Source organism: Lepeophtheirus salmonis, unplaced genomic scaffold (assembly GCF_016086655.4).
Source record: "Lepeophtheirus salmonis unplaced genomic scaffold, UVic_Lsal_1.4 unplaced_contig_10728_pilon, whole genome shotgun sequence".
NCBI classification, from domain to species: Eukaryota; Metazoa; Arthropoda; class Copepoda; order Siphonostomatoida; family Caligidae; genus Lepeophtheirus; species Lepeophtheirus salmonis.
The window spans coordinates 1-25,831 of record NW_027289224.1 but is presented as its reverse complement, the minus strand read 5'-3'; the positions used below and the strand labels follow the sequence as shown (position 1 = coordinate 25,831).

General features: G+C 21.6%; 2 protein-coding genes and 2 non-coding genes across 4 annotated transcripts; 2 read left to right on the top strand and 2 right to left on the bottom strand.

Moving 5' to 3' along the window:
- Positions 1-13,515: 13,515 nt before the first annotated feature.
- On the bottom strand, positions 13,516-13,588 carry TRNAN-GUU (transfer RNA asparagine (anticodon GUU)). The gene has a single exon. It is a non-coding gene; the product is annotated as a tRNA-Asn (tRNA).
- Positions 13,589-20,295: 6,707 nt separating this feature from the next.
- LOC121130689 (protein argonaute-2) lies at positions 20,296-22,611 on the bottom strand. The gene has a single exon (XM_071893858.1). It carries the CDS (start codon positions 22,609-22,611, stop codon positions 20,296-20,298), a length of 2,316 nt encoding a protein of 771 aa, XP_071749959.1.
- Positions 22,612-23,424: 813 nt separating this feature from the next.
- Positions 23,425-23,506, top strand: TRNAL-CAA (transfer RNA leucine (anticodon CAA)). The gene has a single exon. It is a non-coding gene; the product is annotated as a tRNA-Leu (tRNA).
- Positions 23,507-24,516: 1,010 nt separating this feature from the next.
- On the top strand, positions 24,517-25,599 carry LOC121130690 (aspartate--ammonia ligase-like). The gene is made up of 2 exons (XM_040726409.1): positions 24,517-24,960; positions 25,144-25,599. The coding sequence occupies exons 1-2, from the start codon at positions 24,517-24,519 to the stop codon at positions 25,597-25,599; spliced, it is 900 nt and encodes a 299-aa protein (XP_040582343.1).
- The last annotated feature ends 232 nt before the right edge of the window (positions 25,600-25,831 follow it).

The window sequence follows — 25,831 nt, the reverse complement described above, 5'->3', positions numbered from 1 at the left end:
CGTTAGATTCTCTTTTAAATGATAATCTGGTAGAATGTGAAAAGGTTGGGGCATCAAAAATTTATTTTGTGAGATTTACGAACAATAAAATTAAAAAGGAGTTAATGGAATTAGAGATTTATATGTCAGAGCGAGAAATAGAGACAAAACGTAAGGAATTGAACGATTTTATAAATAATGAAAAAAGAAATAAAATAATTAAAGAATACGAAAAAATTTTAAAGAAAAAAAAAGAACTTGAAAAAATTGACAATAGAATAGAAATTGAAAAGTATAATAGAGTAACCAAAGAGAATGATGAAATCGTTACAGAAATAAAAAAAGAAATGGAAATTTTGGCAACAATTATAGATTGGCTTAGGAATAAAGGTATGGTTGAAAAATTTGGAGATGGTTTAAAATTAATAGGGATAAAAGAGGACGATGTTGTTGATTTTTTATGAAATAAGTAAAAATTCTATTTTTGTCAATTAAAAATTTTTCTTTTAGAATTAAATTAAAAAATTATCATTAAAAAACAAAAATATTAAAAAACAAAAACATTAAAAAAAATATTAAAAATTTTTAAAAAATTTGTAACACTAAATTTAATTAGAAACATGAGAGGACATACAATAAAGTTTACTAACGATAAGTCATTAAAATTTCAAGATTCTGATAAAGATGAGGATAGTGCGGATGAAACAGATAATGCTAAAGAAGAAATGTGTAATTCTAAAAACGAAGAAATCGACGATTTTTTAAAAACTAAAGATAATTCTAAAAATAAAGGAACTGATTATTTAGATTTACTTTCATCTGACAGTTCCTCTATCTCTCTGAACATGAATTCTACTGATAATAATAAAGAAGTTGATATTACATACGAAAAAATTAAGGGAAATGATGAAGCTAGCACACTTATATTAATTAATGAAGAAGACGAGGATGATCAATTTATTTTAGGAAAATTAGAAAATAATTTATATTTCAAAAATAAAACCGAAAAAAACAATGAAAGTAATTTAAATGATTCTAAAAAACTAAAATATTCTAAAGCATTTCAAAATTCAACAATAAAAGAAGAAAAATATTATTCTATAGAAAATGGTGAAAAAATTGAAGGAACTGCATATATTGAAAATAAAAATGAGAATGAAATTAAAGGAATAAATATTAAGGACGTTGATAATACTACTACAACAGGTATTACAATTACAGATATTGAAAATGTGAATAAAAATAAAAATACTGTCAAGAATGCAGGAAATAGATTAAGTAATGTTTTATTATACGGATTAGGGACTGTAGGTATTATTTGTATCATTGGTGGTATTAGTGTTTTTTTATATTTGGTAAAAATAAAAGTAATTAAATATAAATAATTTTATTAAAAAAATAGGGTAACAAAAAAATTTAAAATATAATGATTTAAAATTTTTTAAATAAATAAAAGTAATTAAATATATATATATTTTTTTTTAATTTAATTATAAAAATAGGGGAAATTCTTAAAAAATATAATAATTTTAAAAATTAAATATTTAGAAAATTTAATATAAATTTTGCAATATCATAAAATTTATGTAAAAAACTTATAGAAATGCTAAATAATTCCTTAAAAAAAAAATTTTAGATCCACAATAAAAAATTTTAAAGATTTTATTATTAAAAATGGAAATAAAAAACGTTAAAATACAGTCAACAGTACGTATTATATTAAAATCTTTAATAGTTTTTAAAACTCCAAAAAAAAAAAAAATTTGAGCTAAAAATTAATGTATTAATAATATTTTTCATATTTAGAGAATTCTTTAGAATTAAATGAAACTTTTTATAAAACTTTTTATAATTTTTTTTAATATTTGGAATATTTTTTAGAATAATTGAAGATAATTTTATTAAAAAATCAGAAAAAAAAACAAAAACTATTAAAAAAACATTCTAAACTATTTGGTAAAAATTCAATTAAAAACATCTTAATACCTATATTATTTAAAACTACTATAAATATAACTGTAATAAATATAATAGTTGTTATTAGTCTTAATATAAAAATTGAGAGGAATTTTAGGAAGTAAAATATTTTAAATATTTGTGATATTAACAATAGGGACATACAGAATCATATTTTTATAGAAAGAAATAATTTTTTTATTTATTTTTTATTTTTTTAAAATTTATTTTTTATTTTTTAAAATTTTTTAATTTATTAAAAAATTAATGGAAGATAAAAAAGTAAAATTGAACATGACAGTTTTAGAAAAATTAACGGATTATTTAAACGAATTTGATTCTTTTGTAAATGAGAAGAATGAGCTATTAAATACTAAAAATAAAAATATTACTGATAATGATTCTATAGATTTAGTATATTTATATCATTGCCTTGATCTTGCTCAACAAAAGCTCAATAATAATGTTAAGGAAGAAACGATCGAAGAAATTAAAAAAATTAGAGAAATTAATAAAAAAATAAAATTTTAAAAAAAAAAAAAAATAAAATTTATTTTCAACTAATTTTTTTTAAACTTTTCCAAAAATTCATTATCTTTGTTTAACATTTTGCTTAATAAAGAATTAGAAGATGATTTCTTTTGTGTTGTTGTGTTATTTTGCATATTAAATAAAGAATTAATAGAATTTGGTTTAGTATTTGATAATAAATTTGGTTTAATATTTGATAAATAATTTTGTGATTGGTTTGGAGTATTATTACTAATATTATTATTTATTGAAAGATTTAATGAAGAGAAAGGAGTTGGTTTGTTAAAGCTAAAATTAGTAGTTACATTATTTATAAATTTTGATTTATTATCAATATCCTTATTAGCATTTAAATTCTGATTAAATAAATTTTTATTTTCTGGTTTTTTAATAATAGTAGTAGTATTAGTATTATTATCTGTTAAATTATCTTCAAAATTATTTTTATCTTTCAATTCTTTAGTATCATTTAAATTATTTTTTAAATTTGTGATTTTCTCTTTAACAGCTTCTTCAGTTTTTATTGTTTCATTTTGTATTATTGCATTATTAGCTATAAAACTATCTTTTTTAGATATTTTATTATTTTCAAGTGTAGAATTTGAAATAAGATTTTTCTTTTGTGAAGATAAATTAAGATCTTTCAACATTCTTTCTACTGTAACAATACTATATTTATAACTTTCATCTGTTACTTCTTTATCCCATTTAATAAATTCATGCGAATAAAATTTTAATTTATTTTTTATTAAATTTTTTATTATTTTAGAATTTGAATTATCAGTATTAATAATTTCTGAATTATTATTAGGTATATCATCTAATGTTAATATAATATTATTATCACTATTTAAACTATTATTTTTATTAGAATTGTAATTTTTATGTGTAGTATGATTAGAATTACTATTTTTTATAATTTTATGAACTTCTTCTTCATATTCATCAACTTTTATAAATAATTCTTTTATTTTTTTATGCAATTCATTTTTAACAAAATTAAAATTTTTTTACTTTTTAAAAAATTTTTAACATTTTTTATTATTAATAAATTATTTTGATTATTAAATTTTTTTATTGTAATTAATTGTGGAATTACTGGTAAATTAAGAATTAAATTTTTAAATAGTAATTTTAGATCTGAATAAGTAGTATCAAAAATATTTACATTAATATTAGTATTATAATATTTATCATTAGTAGTATTAGTATTTTTAATATTATTTGTATCTATGGTATTAATATTTTTATTGTTATTTTTAATATTTATATTATTTTTTGAATAAAAACATCATAAATATTCACAACATCACAATTACGATACCAAATACAAATTTTATTATTTTTTTCACCTACATTTTTTAATTTAAGTGGATCAAAATTATCATCAACCTCTATCTGAATTGAATCTACATCATCAATAACATATTTTTCAAATATATTTTCAATTTCTATATTAACTTTTTTATTAGTCAAATTCACTGAATTTAAAAAGTTTACATTTTTATTCTTAATATCATTATTAACTAATAATAATTTAGAATTATAAATATCATTTAAATTATTATTACTAATACTATTATTATCTAAATTATTATTATTATTACTACTACTAATAGTAATAGTATTAATAATATTTATTATACTTTCATTTGCAATTTTGTATATTTCTACATTAGATTCTTTAAATATTAAAAGTAAATCATTAATTATAAGCAAATCTTCTAAATCATCAAAAACTAATTCATATAAATTTTTATCATAACAAAGAATTGACAATTTTATTATTATTATCATTATTATTATTTTTGTTAAACCTATTTATATCAAATTCTATAATATTTTTATCATAATTATTAACTATTATCATATAGTTGTATGATTTTATATTCTCTGTTAAATCTTTGCTATTTTGATTGCTCGTGTTTTTAATAAATTTTAACGAATCCATAAAATTTTTTATAATAAAAAAATAATTAAAAAATTAAAAAAAAATAACAAGAAATACAATATTAAAATAAATGTAATAATAAAAAATGTAATATTAAAATAAATATAATAATATTTGGATTCAACTAATTTTTAATAATTCTCAATTATATAAAAGGCTATATTCATATCGTAAAATATTGAATAATTTCCAATATTTGTGATAAAACCATTATCTAAACAAATCCATTTCTTCCTACTATATTTTAAAAACATTATTTTTCTTTTTAAATTGACGTTACAAACCTTCATATCATTATTAAAAACGCAAATTAGTTTGTATCTATTCCCATTTCTTGAGATAAATTTTTTAGGAATATCGTAATAATAAGAATCATTATCTTTGTTATATTGCTGAATGATCAAATATTTTGATTTTTTTGGTATTTTCAATTCCCTAAAATTAATATTCTTTTTAATACTCTTTATAAATTTCTCTTTATCACAATATTCAAAAGACATTTTTATATTATTCTTAAATTTAGAATTTTCAGTATATCTTGTGATGATATTATTTCTTCCATTTATATTGTTCATAATATATACTGTATTATTTTTTATCTTCTTATATGCGTCATCGCTATAATTGTTTAAGATAAACATTAGAACATCAATTTCTAAGGGAATTTCTTGTTTTATATAATTAAAAATTTTTGCATTTAAGTTTTTAACTTGTTTTCTTATTTTAGATTTATTAGAATCTCGGTTTATATTAGTGATAAATTCTTTTATTTCTAATTTTTCTAAAACATCATTATAAAGTTCGAGCACTAAATTTCTAAAATTAGAATCATTTAAAAACGCTATTAAAAACGCGTTAAGAGTTGAGTCTTTTATTTTTAATTCAAATTTTATAATTTGATTTATAAAAAGCTCAACATCATCATTTAAAATAGAGATTTTTTCTTGAATATAACTATTGTTGTATAAATCATAATTATTATGGCACAAAGATGTAAAAAATTGTATTGATATATCGTGGTCTATATCAGTGTCTAAAATACTAATAATAATATTAAAAGAATAATTGACTTCTTTATAATAAGTTTCTGAAGTATTCTGAGTGTTATGCTGCTTAAGTAGTTTTTTTTCCTTAATCACATTTTAGTGGCAAGCCATAAGAGAAACAAGCAAATATTTGTGTTAAATTTTTCATAAGAAAGAAGCTCATATTTATCTAAATTTTTTTTCTCCTTTTTTAAATTAAAACTAAAATTTAATAAAAAACTAATTAAAATTTTGATTTAATAAAGAAGAACGATACATGGGATTGTTTGTTATAATAAAAAGTATTATGCATATAGATTTTCTGCTTAAAATAACTTTTAAGATCAAAAGTTGAAAAGAAATAATTAAATAAATTTTATTTAACTACCCCTATTATTAATACAAAAAATATATATTTCAAAGTTATTATTTTTTAATTATTATCACTTCCATTTGGCAATAGAATATAAAAACCAATAATCATATTATAAGAATAAAAATCAGGCTCTTTCATACAACATTCAGAATCATTACAAATTGCAATCCATTTCTTATCATCATCGTTTTTATACTTGTACTTTAAAAATTGAACACTATATATTTTGGTGTAAAAAGAATGCCCCAAAACACAAATTAATTTATATGTATTTCCATTTCTTGAAATGAATTCGGTATGAATCGTTTTGTTACTATTTTCTTTATAGTATTGTTGTATTATTAGATATTTAGATGTTTTTGGTATTTTTAAATTCTCAAGTTTGATTTCCTTCTTAGTGTTCTTTAAAAAATTTTCGAAATTAAAATATTCAGAAGAGGTTGAATAATATTTTCTATTTGTTGATTCATATGTATACTCTTTAACGGTTTTATTAGAGTAATTTACATTATTTGTAATGTATAATGCGTTATTTCTTTTTCTTCTATATTTATTATAGTTATTTAGAATATATATCAAAATATTAACTTCATGAGATCCTTCAAGTTTTATGGAAATGTGAAATTTTTTAGTCATTTCTTTAAAACTGCAATCAATGAAATTATCTAAATTAACATTCCAATCTGACAACATTCCTTTGTAATCAAAGATAAAATCTATTATTTTTAGTTCTATTAATATATCTAGATAAAATTCAAACATTATATTTCTGAAGTCTTCTTGATTGAAAAGAGCAACAAGAAGTGCGTTAATAGAAGAATATATAATTTTTGAGTATAATTTAACTAATAATGAATCATAATATTTAGGATCATAGAATGTCTCAAAAAGTGTATTTAAATAAACATCATTTTTTGTAGGTCTATTTATATTTTTAGTACATACTTCGTCAATAATATTTCTTTTATTGGTTTTACCAGTAATATCATTTTTATTGACTTTTTCCTCTTTTTGAATACTATTTCTATTAGAATATTAATATCATTATTTGAATTTTCTTTAACATGGTTTTTATCTTCTTTTTCTAATAACTCAAAGTTTATAAGATTTTCTTCAATCGTAATATTTTTTTTTATAGATTCTTGAAACCTACAAACATCTGTAAAATTTGAACTGTTAAAAATGAGAGGATTTTCTAAGTTTTTTCTTCTTCTTCTATCATGTACCATAATATGATTTTCCGTATTGGAAATGTTTAATTGAGCTATAAAAGTTAAGATAAAGTCATTCATACTAAAATTTTTTATTTTCAATAAATTATAAATAAAAAAATCTCCTTTTTTTAATAAATTATAAATTTTATAAAAATATCTAAATAAAATAATATATATATATTTATAATATTTAAAGTAAATATCTAAGTATTAGTTATAATAGCCATATATTTCAAATCCCCTAAAAAAATAAACAAGGAATAAAAAAATAAAATTTAAAAAAGGGTTTTTTCTAACAAAAATTATGAGGTTTTAATTATATTAGTAATGCATAAAATATTACTAAACATTTATAAAAAAATTTAAAAGTTAAAAATTTTAATTTCTAAATATTTTCTATTTTTATAATTTAAACATTCTTTTTTCTATTAATTTTTCTCAAAATCTTCCTAATACTTCTCATTACACAAACCTCATTACAATCACTAACAATTTGTTCAAATATTCTTTCAAAAAATTCGATTTTCTCTTTGCTACAATCATCATAGTTACATCTACTATTGCACTTGTTACTAGACTCACAATTATCAAAATTTGCAATAAAATTGCTGAAAAAATAAGCTAACTTTTCAGAATCAATTTTTGTGTTTAGTTTTGTATTTTTTATAAATTGATTCGTTGAAGAATTATTTTTTAAATACTTAGAATTTAAAATATTATAATTATCATTTGTTATTGAAAGAGAGTTTAGAAGATTTTTTAGTTTAATTTTAGTTTTATAGGGTGTAGATAAATTTTGCTGTGATGTTGAAGTTGTTGAATTATTTAAGTTATGAAGTGATGAGTTTGTAAATTTGATTGATAATTTTTTATTTTTTCTCATTTTATTAAAAAAATTAAAAAAATAAAAAAATTAAAAAAATAAAAAAAATTAAAAAATTAAAAAAATTAAAAAAATAAAAAAATTAAAAAATTAAAAAAAAAATTAAAAAAATTAAAAAAATAAAAAAATTAAAAAAATAAAAAAATTAAAAAAATTAAAAAAATAAAAAAATTAAAAAAATAAAAAAAAAAAAAAAAAAAAAAAAAAAAAAAAAAAAAATAAAAAAAAATGAAAGATCCAATTGATACTAATATTAATAATATAACCAATAGAAATAATAATTCTAACATTAATATTGAAGAAATTTATAATATTTTAACTATAAAAAATAATTTATTACTAACAGAAAATATTTTAAATTATTTGTTGAGTTTAGATTTGAATTTAAATGATTTAGAAAATATTGTGGCTGAATATAAAAAAATTAATAATTCAAATACTACTAATAGTATTTTAGATATTAATAAACTAAAACAAATTTACAATTCATTTAGAAACAGAAATTCGAAGAGCAACGAAAATTTAAATACAAAAACGAATTTTATAAATTTTACAACAAATTATGAAATTTTAACTTTGGGGAATTTATTATTTTATAAAACAATTTATAGTAAGATTCATAAATATTTAAGCAATTTTACTATAAATATAAATGATTTAGATATTAAAAATATAAATGATTTAGATTTTGATAAGTTTGTCCTTTTATATTTTGTAAAAAAGAATGGGAGAATTTATTGTGGTAATTTTTTATTTGAGGTAGAGATTATTGACAAAAATAATACTATAAAAATCGATACAGGTAATAATATTAATAGCAATTTAGGTAATATAAATTTAAAAAAATTTTATCTGAGAAATCATTCTTTAAAATTAGTAAAATTAAGAAATAATCTTAATACTGATATAAAAATTAAAAATAATCTAAATTGTTATAGTTTAGACTCTATATATTCATTTATAACTACCAAATTAGAAGCTTATGAATATTCTAAAGATTTTATTAATAAATACATAAAAAACAGTAATTTAAAGGAATTTGATTATAAAGTAATAAATAGTGAAAATTCAATTACGAATTCTGATGATAATAGCAATTTTAATATTTTTATTATAAAGTTAAATTTAGATAAATTTTTATCTAAAAATATTTTAAAAAACTTTGAAAAACTTGATAATACTAATAATATTGAATACTTTATTGAAGATTTTTTATTAATCCCTAATTATTTAACTAATTATAATGACAAATTAAATACCAATAACATAAAAGAAGTTATAATTATTAATAATTCAATTAATAATATGTATATTGAGGTATATGGGATTAAAGTTTATTTAATAGTTTTATAATTTTTATAGTTTTAAATTTGTAATTCTATCAAATCTTTTTGAAATGTTGAATAAAATTTCTCCTTTTTTTAATTATTTCTTAAAAATAAACTTTCCTTTTTTCCTATCATCCTATTATTATCATTATTCTCCTGTTAAAGAGATTTGTAATTTTAAAAGTAAACTTAACTATCATCAATTCTTTTATAACAGTTGTTATTAAAAAAAAGAATCAACATCTCCTTTTTAAAAATACAACGCATCCTTAAAATTTTTTATTACTATATATAGAGATATATAAGTTTACAATTTTTAAATAAATAAATTTATAAACCTTCATTAAAATATGAGCAGAAATGAGAACAATAATAACGAATCTTCTAGTGAAAAAGATTCAAATACAGTGTATATATGTTTAAGTAATGATTATAGTGGAAGTAGTCTCAGTAGTTATGAAAATAGTTATACTAATTCTGACATAACTATAAATAATACAACTAATAGTCTTAATTCAAATGACAATATAACGAATAGTATTGATTTAGATAATAATACAAGTAATAAACATAATAGTACAATGAATAACTCAGATATTACAATAAATAATAAAAATAATAGTATAATTAGTAATTATAATAATAGTGATACTATTAATAATATTATTGCTAAAGCAATAATAGAAAATACTATAAATGATGCAGACAGTATCAAAACATTAAAGAGTAATAGTAATATAAAGTATTTAGATAATTTTTACTACAATTACAAATCTAAGATAGAAAAGAGTAATAATGGTAATAATAGTTCTGATATAACTAAGATAGGAAAAAATAATAATGGTAATAATAGCAATAATGGTAATAATAGCAATAATGATAATAATAGCAATAATGATAATAATAGTTCTGATACAACTAAGACAAATACTTCTAATTCTAATAAAAGTAAGATTAAATTGCTAGATTGTAATTCTAATACAATCCTAAAACAAGGAACAAAATATTTAGAAGATATCCTAAAAAATAGTACTGCTTCTGGAAAGAAAATATATAAATCTTTAGATATAAATACTAAAACAACTAACAATTTATATGGCTCATTAAATAATAATTATAACTTAAGTAGCATTAATAATAGTAAATTGTTAAATAATAGTGATGATAATAATAAAAATAAACTAACAACTAAAAGCTTAGATATCATAAATTCACAAAATATCCTATCAGAATCAATTTTTCGATCAAAATCATCACTTCCTAAATCAATATCAACAATAAAGGAGAATTTAAAGGAGAATAATAAACCTTTAAAAGAAATTATAAATAAAAGTTCTACAGAGTACGTTGTTGCAGAAGAAGAGCTAGTAAAAGAAGTTATGAAGAAGGATAATGATACAAGTAGTAAAGACAATAAGTCAAAAGATAATATTACTGGTGATATGAAGAAAATAGAACCCACAGATACTTTAAGTAAGATAAATACAAATATTTGTAATAATGGTAACATTACTGCTAACAGTAATATTAGCAATATTGACAATATTAATGATAAAGAATTAGATAATACGTCTACAGACCACAAAACATTAAAAAAAGCAGAAGCAATTAATCACTCACCCTCAAACTCCAAAGACTCACTCTACACAATTTCACAAAAAACAAGCGAAGATTTAAATTCTCTAAAGTTATCAAAAAACATAGTGAGCTTCGAAGATCTAAAAATAGTCCAACAAAAAAGGGGTTCAATAATACTCCCAACTCCTACTAATCTTACAAAAAGTTGTAATGACACTTTTACCAAAAGTAGTACTATTAAAAATATTGTTAAAGACAATTACGGTAGCATTGAAAATGATATTGAGCCTGTGTATGATAAAATTGATAGGAATATGGAGATGGAATCTGAACTTTATTTAAAGCCTATCAATATTGTTGATAATAATGATGCTAACGATAAAGGAGAAGGTATCGATCATACTGAGAATTCTTTAAGTGTTACTAATGTTTTTATTAAAGATTGTCAAAAAAAACAAGATAACAACAAAGTTATCAATAATAGTATTTATAATAATCAAATTTTAAGTAACACAACCATTGCAATTATCGGGCCTAATATAAGTAAACTTAGCGATATAAGTGATTTTACAAATGAAACTAATACTAACCTAACTAATGATAGTGACAAGGAAGCAAGCTTAAGTAATAACAAAAAAATTAATCCAGACAGCGTTAATCTATCAAAAAGCAGACTAACAATACAAAGAAAAGATCGGAAACTTAGAAATAACATATTAGTGCATTCAGGTGAAGATAAAGATAATAAAATGTCAATGTCAACAGTAGCGTCCAATAAAAGTTTGAGCATAAATAGTTATAATAAAAATGATTTGAATCTTTGTAAAGTTGAGAAACTGTCAAACAATTTCAGTTGGGAACAGACAGCGGTTAAATCATCAGTTAATGGGAGTAATACTAAAAATATAATGACTAGTAACACAGATAAAAGCAATGAAAATTGTAACTCCCCAACATTATTAGATAGCGAAACCACACCTTCGTCTACTTCACATACTAAGTCAAGCATAAATAAAAAAAAATCCAAACAACATAAAGATTCATCGCTATTTGACCTTAAGAAACAAAACCACAAAGCCCTTTCAAAAATAACGACTAATAAGGGAAACACAATCACACAATCTGCAAATTTAATTACAACAAAGCATGACCCAAATGTCAGAATAGAGACTCTGAACATCTCACCATCGGTTATTTCTACAATGCCATTATGGGAAAACGGGGCAGAGCAGCTAGGATTTAGCGTTGCAGAAGTTTCAAACGAATCCTTATTGGGAAGATTGAGAATATGTGAGTTAGTGTTGTGTGAAGGCACTGTAGGAAAGAGGATGTACTTTTTTAGCTGTTTCTTCCATCATAGATATTTTGTTCTGACAAAGGATGCGGTTCTGATGTATTTTAGAGATATAAATGTTGGATATAGAGAAAATTCAATAACTAATAATACAGATAATAGTAGTAATATTGATAATATGAATAATAATACGGATAATACTAATAATATGAGTAATAATACTGATAATACTAATAATATGAATAGTAAGACTGATAGTATTAATAATATTAACAATAATAAAAGAAAAAGAAAAAACTTTAATCCCACAAAAAATACGAACACATTTACTCCAACCTCTAATCCGTTAAGTAAGATACTCTTTAGAACACAAAACTTCACCCCAAAATCTTCGTTCCTCTGTTCAAAGGTAAAAATGTTACAACTTGATTCAAATGTAGTGATGCGAAGAGTAGTTGTAAACAACACGTCATTGCCATTCAGACTTATTTTAGAACATCCAGACTATAGTGATGAGATGGCATTTGAGAATGAAGGAATGAGGGATTTCTGGATTGATAGGATGTATTATGTCTTAGGCAAAAAGGTTGAGGATGAAATTCCTTCAGATAGTAATACAAATTAAAGTAAGAATAAAAAATAATATTAATAAAAATATTTATAGAAATAATATGAATAGTTTTAAAAAAGCAGGTAAAATTTGATTAGTAAAAATTTTTAATAATTTTTTAATATTTTTTTATTAAATAAAAAAACAAACATTTTTTATGTTCTTAACATTCCTCAAATCCATTTTTATTCTCATCCTAACAATTTTATCAATTCTATTTCTAATCGTTTTGATTTATCGATCCGTAATTTTTATTGAGAATTCACCGTACAGAGCAAAAAAAACTATCACAAAAACCATAACATCTATCTTAGCTCTCCATTTCTACCTCTTTTTACGTAGATACTCATTTAAAATGGTAGCATATTCTTTTTTCACTAATCTTATGTTCTATCCGTTGCTTGAAGATTATCCAAAGATACAACTTGAATCTCCGTACTTCATCGGTGGAGTTGTTATGACGCTCATAAACCATTTTCTCTATTTGAAAAAATTGGCAGAATCTGATATATTCGTTCTGGAGGTATTCCTATATTTTGCAGTGTTTGTATGGGTAGTACCGTTTTGCTTCTTCTTGAGTTTGGGTGCAAATGATGAAGTGGTTCAAGATGGTCGCGGTAAGTTGAAAAGAAAAACTTATATAAGAACATTCATTGAGAAATACATTTCTAAAAAGAGTAACTAAATAAAAAATACTTAAATTACTAAATTTATATTCCTTTCTAAATATTTTATATTTTTTTGATATTTTTTTTTGTTAATTGTAAAAATATAAATTTATATAAAAAAACGCTTCCAGCCGGACTCGAACCGGCAACCTTTCGATTAACAGTCGAACGCGCTACCTATTACGCCATGGAAGCTTAATAAAGTTTTTTTAAAAAGTAATATATATATAAAATATACGATACGGTAATAGGATTAAAATTTTATTTTTCTTATAATTTTAAAACTGATATTAACTCAAAATCAAATCATTGAATCCTTTTTTCTTATTTATTTGAAAATCAATTTTATAAATTATTTGAACATCTTAACTTACTACTAATTCAATATATAAAGAATATATTAACAAAAATCTTAAAGAAAAAAAGTGGTAAAAATTAATAATAAATGGATAAGAAAAGGCCGTAATACGAGTTTTAGAGTGCGCCTATAAATGTAATAGGGAATAGTATAGGTAAAAAAACAATTCTAATATAAATCTCTAACAAATAAAGCTAAAATTTTTTTAATTAAACTAATAATTTTAAAGCTATCATTTCCTTCTGTTTTCCTTGCTCTGCTCTTTTTTTAACATCCTAGTTTTGGACCCAAACATCTTTACTTTTTTCTTTCTTATGTCCTTTCGTGCTCGTCTTGCTAGTTTAGTCTTCTTTTCATCAAAAAACCTATGAAGAACTGAAAATCTCTCAACCTTTTTCAGAACATCCTCGTCTTTGTAGAGTTTGGCGTTAAAAATTGCCTCGTTTGTACCAAATTTGGTGTTCAAATCTGTTACTATTATGTGTGGTGTTTTGAATAGAGTTTTTAATTTTTCAATTACTTCGATACGTTTTGGAGGTGTTGTGAATTTTAATGTTGCTGATAATTCAGTCCGTGATAAGAGGCAATTGTCATATGATTTTGTTATCTTTATTTCCATTTTTTGTAACTAAAAATTTTTAAAAATAAAAAAAAATAATTGTATAAAATTTTTAAAATACTTAAAATTATTACAAATACTTTAAAAGTTATAAATGATTATATATTAAATTTATTGATAATTAAAATATTAAAATTCTTAATAATATAGAATTATTTTTATTTCTAAAATATTTTTATATGTTTTTTTAATACTAATTCTACTTAGGATTTCCATTTTAAATTATTTTATTGATAATAAATTATTTATTATTAAAATTTCATTTATAAACAAGGGTTAAAAAAATTTTGAAGATACTACTAAAGACAACAGAATTGTGAGAAAAATATTTATTTAAGAATAAAGTTATACTTAAGTTTATGAATATTATTAATGAGAAAATAAATACTAACATTACAATAAGGATATAAAGTTTCATAATAATTTTATAATTAGTATCATTAAACTACTTAAAATTTTTATTTTTTGATATCTTTAAAATATGCTCATCAAAATTTATAAACTTTAATTTACAATAATAATTCCATGGTATAACAAAAAGTTTATATATAGTTACGTATTACAAACAATGTCTTTAGTTATATATAGAACTCCTAACATATTTCAAAGTTCTTTAAACAATCTAAAAAAAAATAATTTTATATTAAATAAATTTTTAATTATTCCTAAACCAAAAAACAGTATTAAGAAATTTTTAGCCAACTAATCTTTTCATAATCTATTATTTAATTTTAAAATATTTAACAACATTTTTCAACAAAAAACATTACGTTATTTTGAAGAATATGATCAAAATTTACAATTCTTCTTACTTCTATGACTTCCCTTGTCGTATAATATTCTTCCAAACAATAATAAAATTCTAAATAAGGTTGAAAAGAAGAGAGTAAAAAATAAGGAAAAAAATATTATCTTAAAAACTATCAATTACTAAATTGACAAATTTATACTAGATTTTTTTATTTATCAAGAATAGGCAATAATTTCACCATTTTTTTGTGTTATGTTAACAGAATTTTTAGCTATCAAGCAGATTTTGACATCTTTTCTTTAGATAGCTTAAATGAATTTATTGAATATCATTCCATATTTATTCATCGCAGCAAAGACAGAAATATTTCTACTCCTAGTAGTAGATATCTGAACATATGTAGATATCTTATGAAGTAATATTTACAAAATCTAAAGATCACACTAAATACAACTTCATCACAGAAGATAAAGGACTTATCTTCGAAATTTAGACCTAGGTCATAAAAATATCTAGATTATTATGTTATTATATTAATTACCTTTTCACAATTTTTGTTTGCAAAATTATACAAAAAACGAACAAAAGTACTTGTAGAAACTGTTATTTAAAGCTCATTATTAGTCTCACTGATGGGGGTTATTTAGAGTTTGATAACTTTATTTATAAATATATCTAGTAATGATAAATCTGTAACTATAATGATTTCTACATCTCCTCCTTGTCTTAATCTAGTCATATTTTACAATCTTTTTAACGATTTTATAGATGGTATGATATTTAGATTAAGAGGTTTTATAATTGAGAATTAAGATTAACCATTTTTGTTTCTCTATGAGATTCACTTGTAATCAACTTTGATATCTCATAATTTTTAGATTTTATTATAAATACGAATTCTATAAATTTAAATATTTATGAATTTTAGATTTGCTTTTAAATTAAAAACTATTATGTTTCTCTAATATTTACTTCAAAACTTTAAAGATCAGAAGAGAAGCCTTATATTATTTTTAACGATTTCATGCATAATAATTTAATAAAATAATTATATTAAATCATAAATATGTTAAAATGCATTTGAAAAGGATTGAGAGACATAAAATATTATTAAATAATAATATTTCTTATAATAATAATAAATATATTTTGTGACTCTAATTAAAATTTAGTACTATTTATTTGGGATTAGTAAGTTATCTATAAATATTTTAGTTATCATATAAATTAAATATATAGTTGTATCTATTGTTATAAAAGTTTATAAATGCTAACCTATTATTGCTTTATAAAACTTACATAGTTATCATAATTAATTTTTTAATATCTTGCATATTTTATTATTTTAATTAAAATTCTGTTTCAATGTCTATTGAATTTATTTAATTTAACTTTTATACCTGTCCTCTATAAGTTATTTAAGAATATTCTATTAGATGGTTTGTATGTAAAATTAATGATACTTATCATATAATTAGGATTTTAACATGATATTACAAAATTTGAGTGAGAATGTACACATGTAAAACTAATCATTATATATGAATATTTTTTAAAATAGGGAAAAATTCCTATTTTTATTAATATTTAAATAACTTTTTAATATATAAAAATATAAAATTTTTAGTACGATTTATATATTTAGATTATATATTTTTTGTCAATATAAATCTTATTAGTTGAATAAATAATATATTGACTCTTTAAATATATAATTTATTTTTCTTTTAAATTATAGTTATAGTAATTTCTAGAAAATTAGTATTATTTTAATTAATAAACTTTAATTAAATTTTTAATATAAATTAACAAAATACGTCAAATTATATAACAGTAGGTAATGTTATTTTTTATTTAAAAAAAACTAAACTAACTAATTAACTTTAAAAAAGGTCTAAACATTATAATTTATATATATATAAAATTCAATTAGATTAGTAAATATATATAAATAATTAGATCAAAATTTACATTATAAATGAGTATTAATTTTAATATATTACCATTACATTTATGAAAGATTACTAAACTAACTGCAAAGATAAATATCATATACATAAATAAAGTACACTTTTAGATAAATATCATATACATAAATAAAGTACACTTTTAGATAAATATCATATATATAAATAAAGTACACTTTTAGATAAATATATAATAAAATATTAAAAAAGAAATATTTATATAATTCTAGTAAAAAAATTTACTTCATTTTTTAGTCGTCATTTTCAGATTTCTTGTAAAAAACAAAACCTACAGCGCATCCTATAAGAGCTACTACTAGTATTAAAAGACCTATTATAAATTTCCACTTATGTATTTTGAAAAAAGATTCATTTTTTTCAGGTATTGATTCATTTAAACTAAGTTCAAGGCCGCATAAAAGTTTGAAATCTTTTGCTTTCTCAACTTCGGTAAAAATTTTATCAATAAAACAATAAGCTTTTTCAGATATGAAAATATCTTCTTTATCTTTATCATTCTTGTATTTGATAATAACTAATATACTCTTATCCTTCTTGTCTTTAAAAATTTTACCAAGATCATCCTCACTTAGTTTAATAATCAATTTTTCTTTTTCTTCTACCAAAGATTTCATATCAATTATGTTTAATGAAGACTTTTATTCTTCCTCTCCAATTACATTGTCCATAATATAGATCTTAGTAATTTTTTTTATATTTTCAATTTTAGCAATGATAAAGTTCTTTTTCTCAGAATCTAAAGAAATTTCTACGCTCTTAGTTTTTATTTCTGGTTTTGGTTCGTATAAAAGTTTAAAATTCTCCTCTCTAGGAACTTCATTCAAGCTTTTTTCTTTATTATTGCAACAGAATGCAGTTTTTGACACAAAATATTCTTCAACATCATTAATTTTATATTTTAGAAAAACGAGGTACCCTTTTTCATTGTTCTTTTCACAATTAATTTCATTTAAATTTATTACTTTATTATCAATGATAAATTTTTCTTCAATTATTTTCGAATCTTCTGTTTGTTTTTTGATGTCACAATTATTTGGGAAAAAATATAATTCCAAGACGTTTTTTTCGTCAAATTTTTCAACTCCTTCTAAGCTGCTGAATGTTGCATTTTTTTTGTCTTTATCAAAAAGTAATTCTACATTTTTGAATTCTAATTTTTTTGGTTCTGCAGTTGGATTCACATTACCTTCATTTTTTACTGGTGATTTTGCAGGAACAGCAGAGTCTTCATTTTTTACTGGTGGTTTTAGATCTTGTGGTGTAGTTTGTTGTTCTGTTGATTTAGACGCTTTAACACAATTTAATATGAATAATAGAGAATTATCTTCAGCAGCTACAACATTTCGAATCTTTATAATGAGTTGAGTGAATTTGAGTAAGTTCATAAATTTAAATTTTTAAGCAAAAAATTTTCTTATGAAGTATTTTTTTAAAAAAGGAGGAGGTCCTATCAATCTTAAACTTTTATTTTAAGAAATTTATGTATTTTTAAATATATTTCAATTATTTCGTTATTTAATAATTTTATTAAATTTCTTTTTTAGAAATTTTCTTTCAATTTTTTTAATTTATTTTTTTTTGGGATAAATTTTTTTTAGATAAGTAGCAAAACTAAAATAAAAGAATATTTTAATACAAGTAAATAATTTTTTAAAGGACAGTAAGACGGTTTTAAAAGGAGTTTTAAATTTAATTAGGGATTGATGTAATCGTTACTGATTTTCAATTAAAATTAATAATAGTTTGATTTATAAAAACAATATATATATTTACTTAGATCTGTTAATATTTAAATTATTAGAAAGATAATATTTTTTTTTTTGATTCTACATATCTTAATTTTTATTTCTATCACAAATTTAGAATTATTGTTAATAAATGTATATATATAACTAAAGTTACCTTTATTTGGATAATTAGACTTAGAAAAAGATGAAATTGCAGTTTTTGAATATATAAAAATATTTCTATTACTAAATAATTTTTATAAGTTTCAATAAGAGAGTTTGTATATGTTGAATAATTGATAAAGTAACTCGTAATTCTAGTAATGATATTATATAAATAAAAATATATTATTAAAATACAATTTTACTAGATTTATCAACAAAAGGGGTAAATATCCTTTATCGTTAAAAAAATTTATTTAAAAATATATTTTTAAAACTATTAATTATGAATGAAAGAATAATGTTAGAGATTAATGAGATTAACTTATTGAAAAATTCAGAGAAGAATACAATTACAAGAAAAAATTTGAAAGATGTTATTAACTTTCTAATTTACGTTAAAAATAAAATTGCTAAAAAAGGAATGAAATTCTGAATAGTGAAAAACATGTTAAAATGAATAATTTAAATATCAATTCTATTAATTATATTACAGATATTATGAAGAGTAGTACAAATATTAATTTAAAGAACGAAAAAATAATATCTACAGGTCTTACAGATTTTAAGGATAGCTACAAACTATATTTCGAAAAAACAATGCTAAAAAAACCAAATAGTGTAATTTCTAGAAATTACAGACCAGGTTCGTGGGAGAAAGATTTTACAGCGTTCAAAAGTACCACTGCACAGTCAGAATTCAAAAATAAAAATTTAAAAATTTATAAAAAGTATTTAGAAGAAAAATGTGGACTCAAAAAAAAATTAATAATTAAATTTTTTTAAACGATTAAGAATTTTTAAACATTTATTAAAATTAATTTTTTAATATGTTAATTAATATTTTCCTCTTTTAGTAAATCTCCCAAATCTTTATGAAAATCTTGAGGATTAGTTTCATTTTCATTAATAATTTCTTTACTGCTACTTTCAGTATTATAATCTACAGTGTTTGTCTTTACATCTTCTGTAGAACTATATAGATACATTACTACTAAAATAATATACATAACTACTATGAGAACTGATGCTATTAGAAAGTTTCGTATATTTTTTTTGGATCTGAACTCAGGTAACGATAAAATGTTCTTCAATGTTTCAGGCATGTTGAAATTTCCAATTAAAAATTTAATAAAATTTTTTAAAATTCTTTTTGATGATTGTGATTTTATTTTGATCCTAATTTTTTTTATAACTGATTTTATTTATTTTGAAATTTTTGTAAATAAAATTACTTAATAAGGTAATATAAATAAATTTTAAAGAATTAGAAAATATTTGTAATTACTAGTTTACTTTAAAGATAAAACATATTTTCTTTATCGTTGACTAACTCTTTTTCTTCACAATCACTGTAAACTTTTGTTCTTGCAGCTGCTAAATGTGCATAATAAATTGGTGAAGGAATAGAAACTGACTTTGTTGCTCTTCCGTACAGGTGACATATTTGGTAGATAAACTTTGGCATGTTGTCTTTAAAATCATTCTCATCTTTAATAGTTAAGTATCTAACAGGTCTTGCAGTACCCAGAAGTGCCTTGTGCGTGACCATGTAGAAATCATTATACTCGCTAGAGCTGAGTTCAGAGATAAGTGTACCTGGTGAAATATTTGAATTGACAGGTTTTCCATTGTAATTACCTGAAGTGTTATTGTTAAACCTTACAGAGTGTCTCTTCTGAGCTACGATGTAAGTTACGCTGGGATTGTATTTAGGATCAAGTGATGTGCAAGCATTTTTAATTTCTTGAAATTCTTCTTCAAAAATTTTCATAAAATACGATTCTCCGATGCCGTCTCTAAAGAAAATAATTTTTTGAGGAACACAATTATTTTTAGTCTTAAAAGCATTAAGAGCTTTTCTAACGATTTCCTTCAAATTTGTTATAATTTCCTGTCTGTCTTCTTGTCTCTCCATGTAAGTGTTAAATGATGAACAGTGTCTATCCATTGAAGCTACAACGGCAGACATCGTATAAACATTAGAACCTACTCCAGGGTGAGAAACATCTGCACCGAACACAATTGTTGGAACATTGAAAATATTGAGACCACTGTTGATGAAATGGGAGAATCCGCCAAATTTGACCACAATCTTCAGTGCAATATTTGCAGCTAGTGAAGGAGACATTCTTGCAAAGTTTCTTTCCCTTACAGATTGCGTAATCGTATTTTTGTAAAGTTCAGATGCCGTTTTTGCAAATTTGTAATAGTCACCGTTAAAACTGTTTGGAAGAATTATTAAAGAAAATTTCATTAAACCGTCTTTTATCTCTGCGGGTTTTCTAACATTTCTCAACGTATAATTTTCATTTGAAAATTGAATTCCAAAGTTTTTACAACTGTTGATAAATGTGTTCATTTGTCTTTTAATTTCGAAATCTCTCATAGGTGTACAGTTAATGACTGAAAAGTCTTTTATAAGAATTGGTCGTATAGCAGACACACCGTTCAAGTTCCATCCACCGTCATTTACAGATATTCTCTTTTTATTTGCAAAAAGCAACTCTGGAGCATTGAGAACTTTAGCCTTAACTTGAGCAAATCCTTTGTCAATTTCAAGACCCAATATCTCAGTGTTTTGGTATGATGAAAACATGTCCATTCTCTTTTTTATCATTTCGAACCTTTCGTGTGGTCTTCGTGCCGAAATTTTTATCATATCTGAAGTTTGTTTTTCATCCAATTTTCCTAAAACTCTCTGATTTTTTCCAACTGACAATATTTCAATAGGAAAGTACATTTCCATGTCGTTCTTCATTCTAACAACACATGGCCAATCTGGATTTCTCAGTGGTTTGTACGTCTTCTGGAAATAATCAGCAACTGAAATTTTTCCACCTTCTGCTTCGAAGAAAAGATCCTTTGATGACTTTTCACTCAATTTCATACCTTTAAATGAGAAGTTCTTTTTTAGATGAGTGGTTTGAAGTTTAACCCTTTTTAGGAGTTTCTCGAGATTCATGAACGATTTTTTATCTGCATATCTTCCGAGGAATCTGTCAAGAGGAGCTGTCTGGTAATAAGCACCAAGAAAAACATCAGAATTCAGGAAGATGCCTTTTGATAGAAACTTGACGCTCTGAAGAAGACCCTGCCATATTTCTACATTGTTGCTGATAGGTATTGGGAGAAGGTCTCTGGTTCCGTTTTGTATTTCTCCCGAAATAAGGACACCTCTTCCTGCTTTTACAAAATCTGGTTCTTTAATAGGTCTTAGAAGAAGATCGAGAGCCTGTGATGTTAATGATTTAATTCTCTCAATTTCTTTATCTCCTTTTTTGGCTGTGATAAGTTGTTCCATCCCTTTACCAATTTTTAATTCTTCATTAAATATAATTTCAAATACGAACTCCTTCTTTCCGGCAGTTATTGTGAACTTGCTGTCTTCACTCCCAGGTGCTATTTTCTCAAAAAGTATTAAAGTTCGTGCGCCGTCGAAAGCAAAATTTTTAAAAATTTTTTCATTTCTTTGCCTGAGAACTCTTGTTACAAAATCGTAAGCTATTCTGACTTTTAGCTCTGGTGTAGCTTTAATTGTATGGTTATAGACTGTTGTAGTTTTTGAAAAGTTTAGGCTAAAAAGATTTGCTGAAACTGTTTTTGATTGCATAAATATTTTATTTTGTTTTGTTTTTTTATCAAAAATTTTTTAAAATTTTAAATTCTAAAATTTTGATAGTACAAATTATTACGAATTTTAAATTATTACTACTACTAATCTAATACAAAATTAGAAACTTTAATTAAATTTTTATAGAATGAATTTTAATCTAATACAAAATTAGAAATTTATAGTTAAATTTTGTAGAATGAATTTTAATTAAATTTTAGTTTTCTTTTTAGTATTTTTATTATTTTTTAATAATTTTTAGTATTTTTATTATTTTTATTATTTTTTATTATTTTTATTATTTTTTATTTTTATTTTTTTATTATTTTTTTATTATTTTTATTATTTTTATTATTTTTATTATTTTTTATTTTTATTTTTTTATTATTTTTATTTTTTTTATTTTTATTATTTTTATTATTTTTATTATTTTTTATTTTTATTTTTTTATTATTTTTATTATTTTTATTATTTTTATTATTTTTATTATTTTTATTATTTTTATTATTTTTATTATTTTTATTTTTTTATTATTTTTATTATTTTTATTTTTTTATTATTTTTATTATTTTTATTATTTTTATTATTTTTATTATTTTTATTATTTTTTATTTTTATTATTATTTTTATTATTTTTTATTATTTTTATTATTTTTATTTTTTTTATTATTTTTATTTTTTTATTTTTTTTTATTATTTTTAATAATTTTTAGTATTTTTAGTATTTTTAGTATTTTTTAGTATTTTTTAATAATTGTTACTATATATGTAAAAATATTATTTAGAGTAATAATAATACAAAAACTATATCTTAGTATCTTGGCCGAGCGGTCTAAGGCGTTCGACTCAAGATCGAATCTCGAAAGGGGCGTGGGTTCGAATCCCGCAGATACTATTTTTATTTTTTATTAAAATCTATTTAGTAATAAAATATTTTTATTATTATAATTAAAAATTTAAGAATAATTAATAAAATTTTAATTAATTTTTTTATCTGTTTTCTATTTTATTTATCACTAGCACTCATAGCTACAAAAACTTCCATAAAAACCTCATAACAAGTTCTTTCTTAAAAGTAATATTGACATTCATAAACTCTGGCAATTTACAATTTCTATTTTCAATAAGTTCATATGAAAAAGAATCCAAATATTTCTCATCATCAGAAAGAATAAAAGAAAAATTTCTTTTTTTTAGTTTTAAATTCAAATTTGAAGGATTTTAAATTTTTGTTAATTTTTGAATTTTGGTTTTCTATCTCTATAAGTTTTAAATTAAAAAATTTTTGAAGTATTTCTATTACTCCTTCATTGTCAAGACCTATTAACTTTGAGTTTGATGATAATTTTGATTTTATAGTATCTGATGTTTTTATTTTTAAAATTTTGTCGATTGTTGTTTTTAATTCTGTTATTGTTTGTTTTTCATTCAAATTCTTAATATTATTATCATTACTTTTATTATTATAATTATCATTTTTACTACTATTACTATTATTACTAATACTGCTATTCGTATTACTATTACTACTATCAATATTAACAATATCACTATCAGATGTTTCCTTTTTTAAAGTTTGTGTTACTTTTTTAATCTTTTTAGTTGGATTTATTCTCATTGGAGTTTTAGGGTGAATTTTTAGAGAATTTTTATTTGTTCTTTTCGGTGTTTTAAAGAAAACAGAACGGCGTTTTGCTGGTTTCATAAAAAATTTTATTAAAAAATAAAAAATAAAAAAATAAAAAAAAATAAAAAATTTATAATAATAAAATTTTATATAAATATAACTAAAAATTTTGTTAATTGTGATGTAATAAAATTTTATTAAACAATTGTAAGAAATATTACTAATATCAGATTTATTAAAAATTAATTTATAAAATTTTTTATACTAAAAATTTAATTATGTCTCAATCACCACCACATCTTAACTTACTAAAAACTATAAACTCAGTATCCTTTGTCAAACATAAGTTCTCTGATCTTCTAAAATCGAACGGATTTATTCATATACCTGCACCTTTGATTCTTGAAAGCTCTACAAGTCTCAACGATGATCTTGCAGACGAATCATCTGCACTTAAATTTAAAACACAGAATGGTGACAAATTTGAGGTTTTTCAGTCACTGGCTAAGTGGAAGAGGGATGCACTTTGCTTCTACTGCATAGATAAGTTGTATACTGATATGGTTGCTATAAGAAGAATGGAGACTCTCAGTCCACTTTACTCTTACATTGTTGATCAATGGGATTGGGAGATTCGAGTCCCTGAAAACGTTAATGACTTAAATGAAAATTATAATAACAACAAAAATAGAAATACGATTCAAAATATGTTCTGCGAAGAGGCAAGGAAAAACAGAAATCTTAAGTTTCTAAAACTTGTAGTCACAAAAATGTACGACATTTTTAGAGAGTGTGAAGATTCTGTCAACAGATAATATCCAACTCTCTCTAAAAAACTTCCAAAAGAGATTCATTTTATAACAACACAAGAGCTTGAGGATCTCTACCCTTCTCTCTCGCATAAGGAAAGAGAGTCCAAAATTGCAAAAGAGAAAAAAGCGATATTTCTTACTGGAATAGGTCATAAACTCAAATCTGGCCAGCCACATGATATCAGAGCCGTAGATTATGATGATTGGAATCTTAATGGGGACATTATATTCTACTCAGACCCATTAGAAACTGCAATTGAAATGAGTTCAATGGGAATACGTGTTGACGAGAACAGCTTGAAAGAACAACTGGAAATATCTGGGAAATCTAAATCTGGCAAAAATGACGTATTCACGCCTTTCCAGAAAAAAATTATTGATCAAAAAATCCCACTATCTGTTGGTGGCTGTATTGGTCAATCTAGAGTTGCAATGTTTATGTTAGAGAGAAAGCACATTGCAGAGGTTCAAGTTGGAACTTTCTCTCAGAAATTTCAGAAAAAATGGAGGAAAGAAGGAGTTGATATATTGTACTCCTTTGATGGTTGATAAAAAGTATCTAAAAATAAAATCCTTAAAGTTTATTTTATTATTTAAGGTTAATCGAAGAATATTTTTAGTAAAAATTTTATAACCAAAATATAAATAAATTCTATTATATACACATTTATCTAAAAAGGGATATTTAAATATATTTAGGAATAATTTTTTATAAACTAAACATTTCGTTTTTATATATATATGTTGTATATAATAACGTACCGTCGTGTAATAAAGTTAT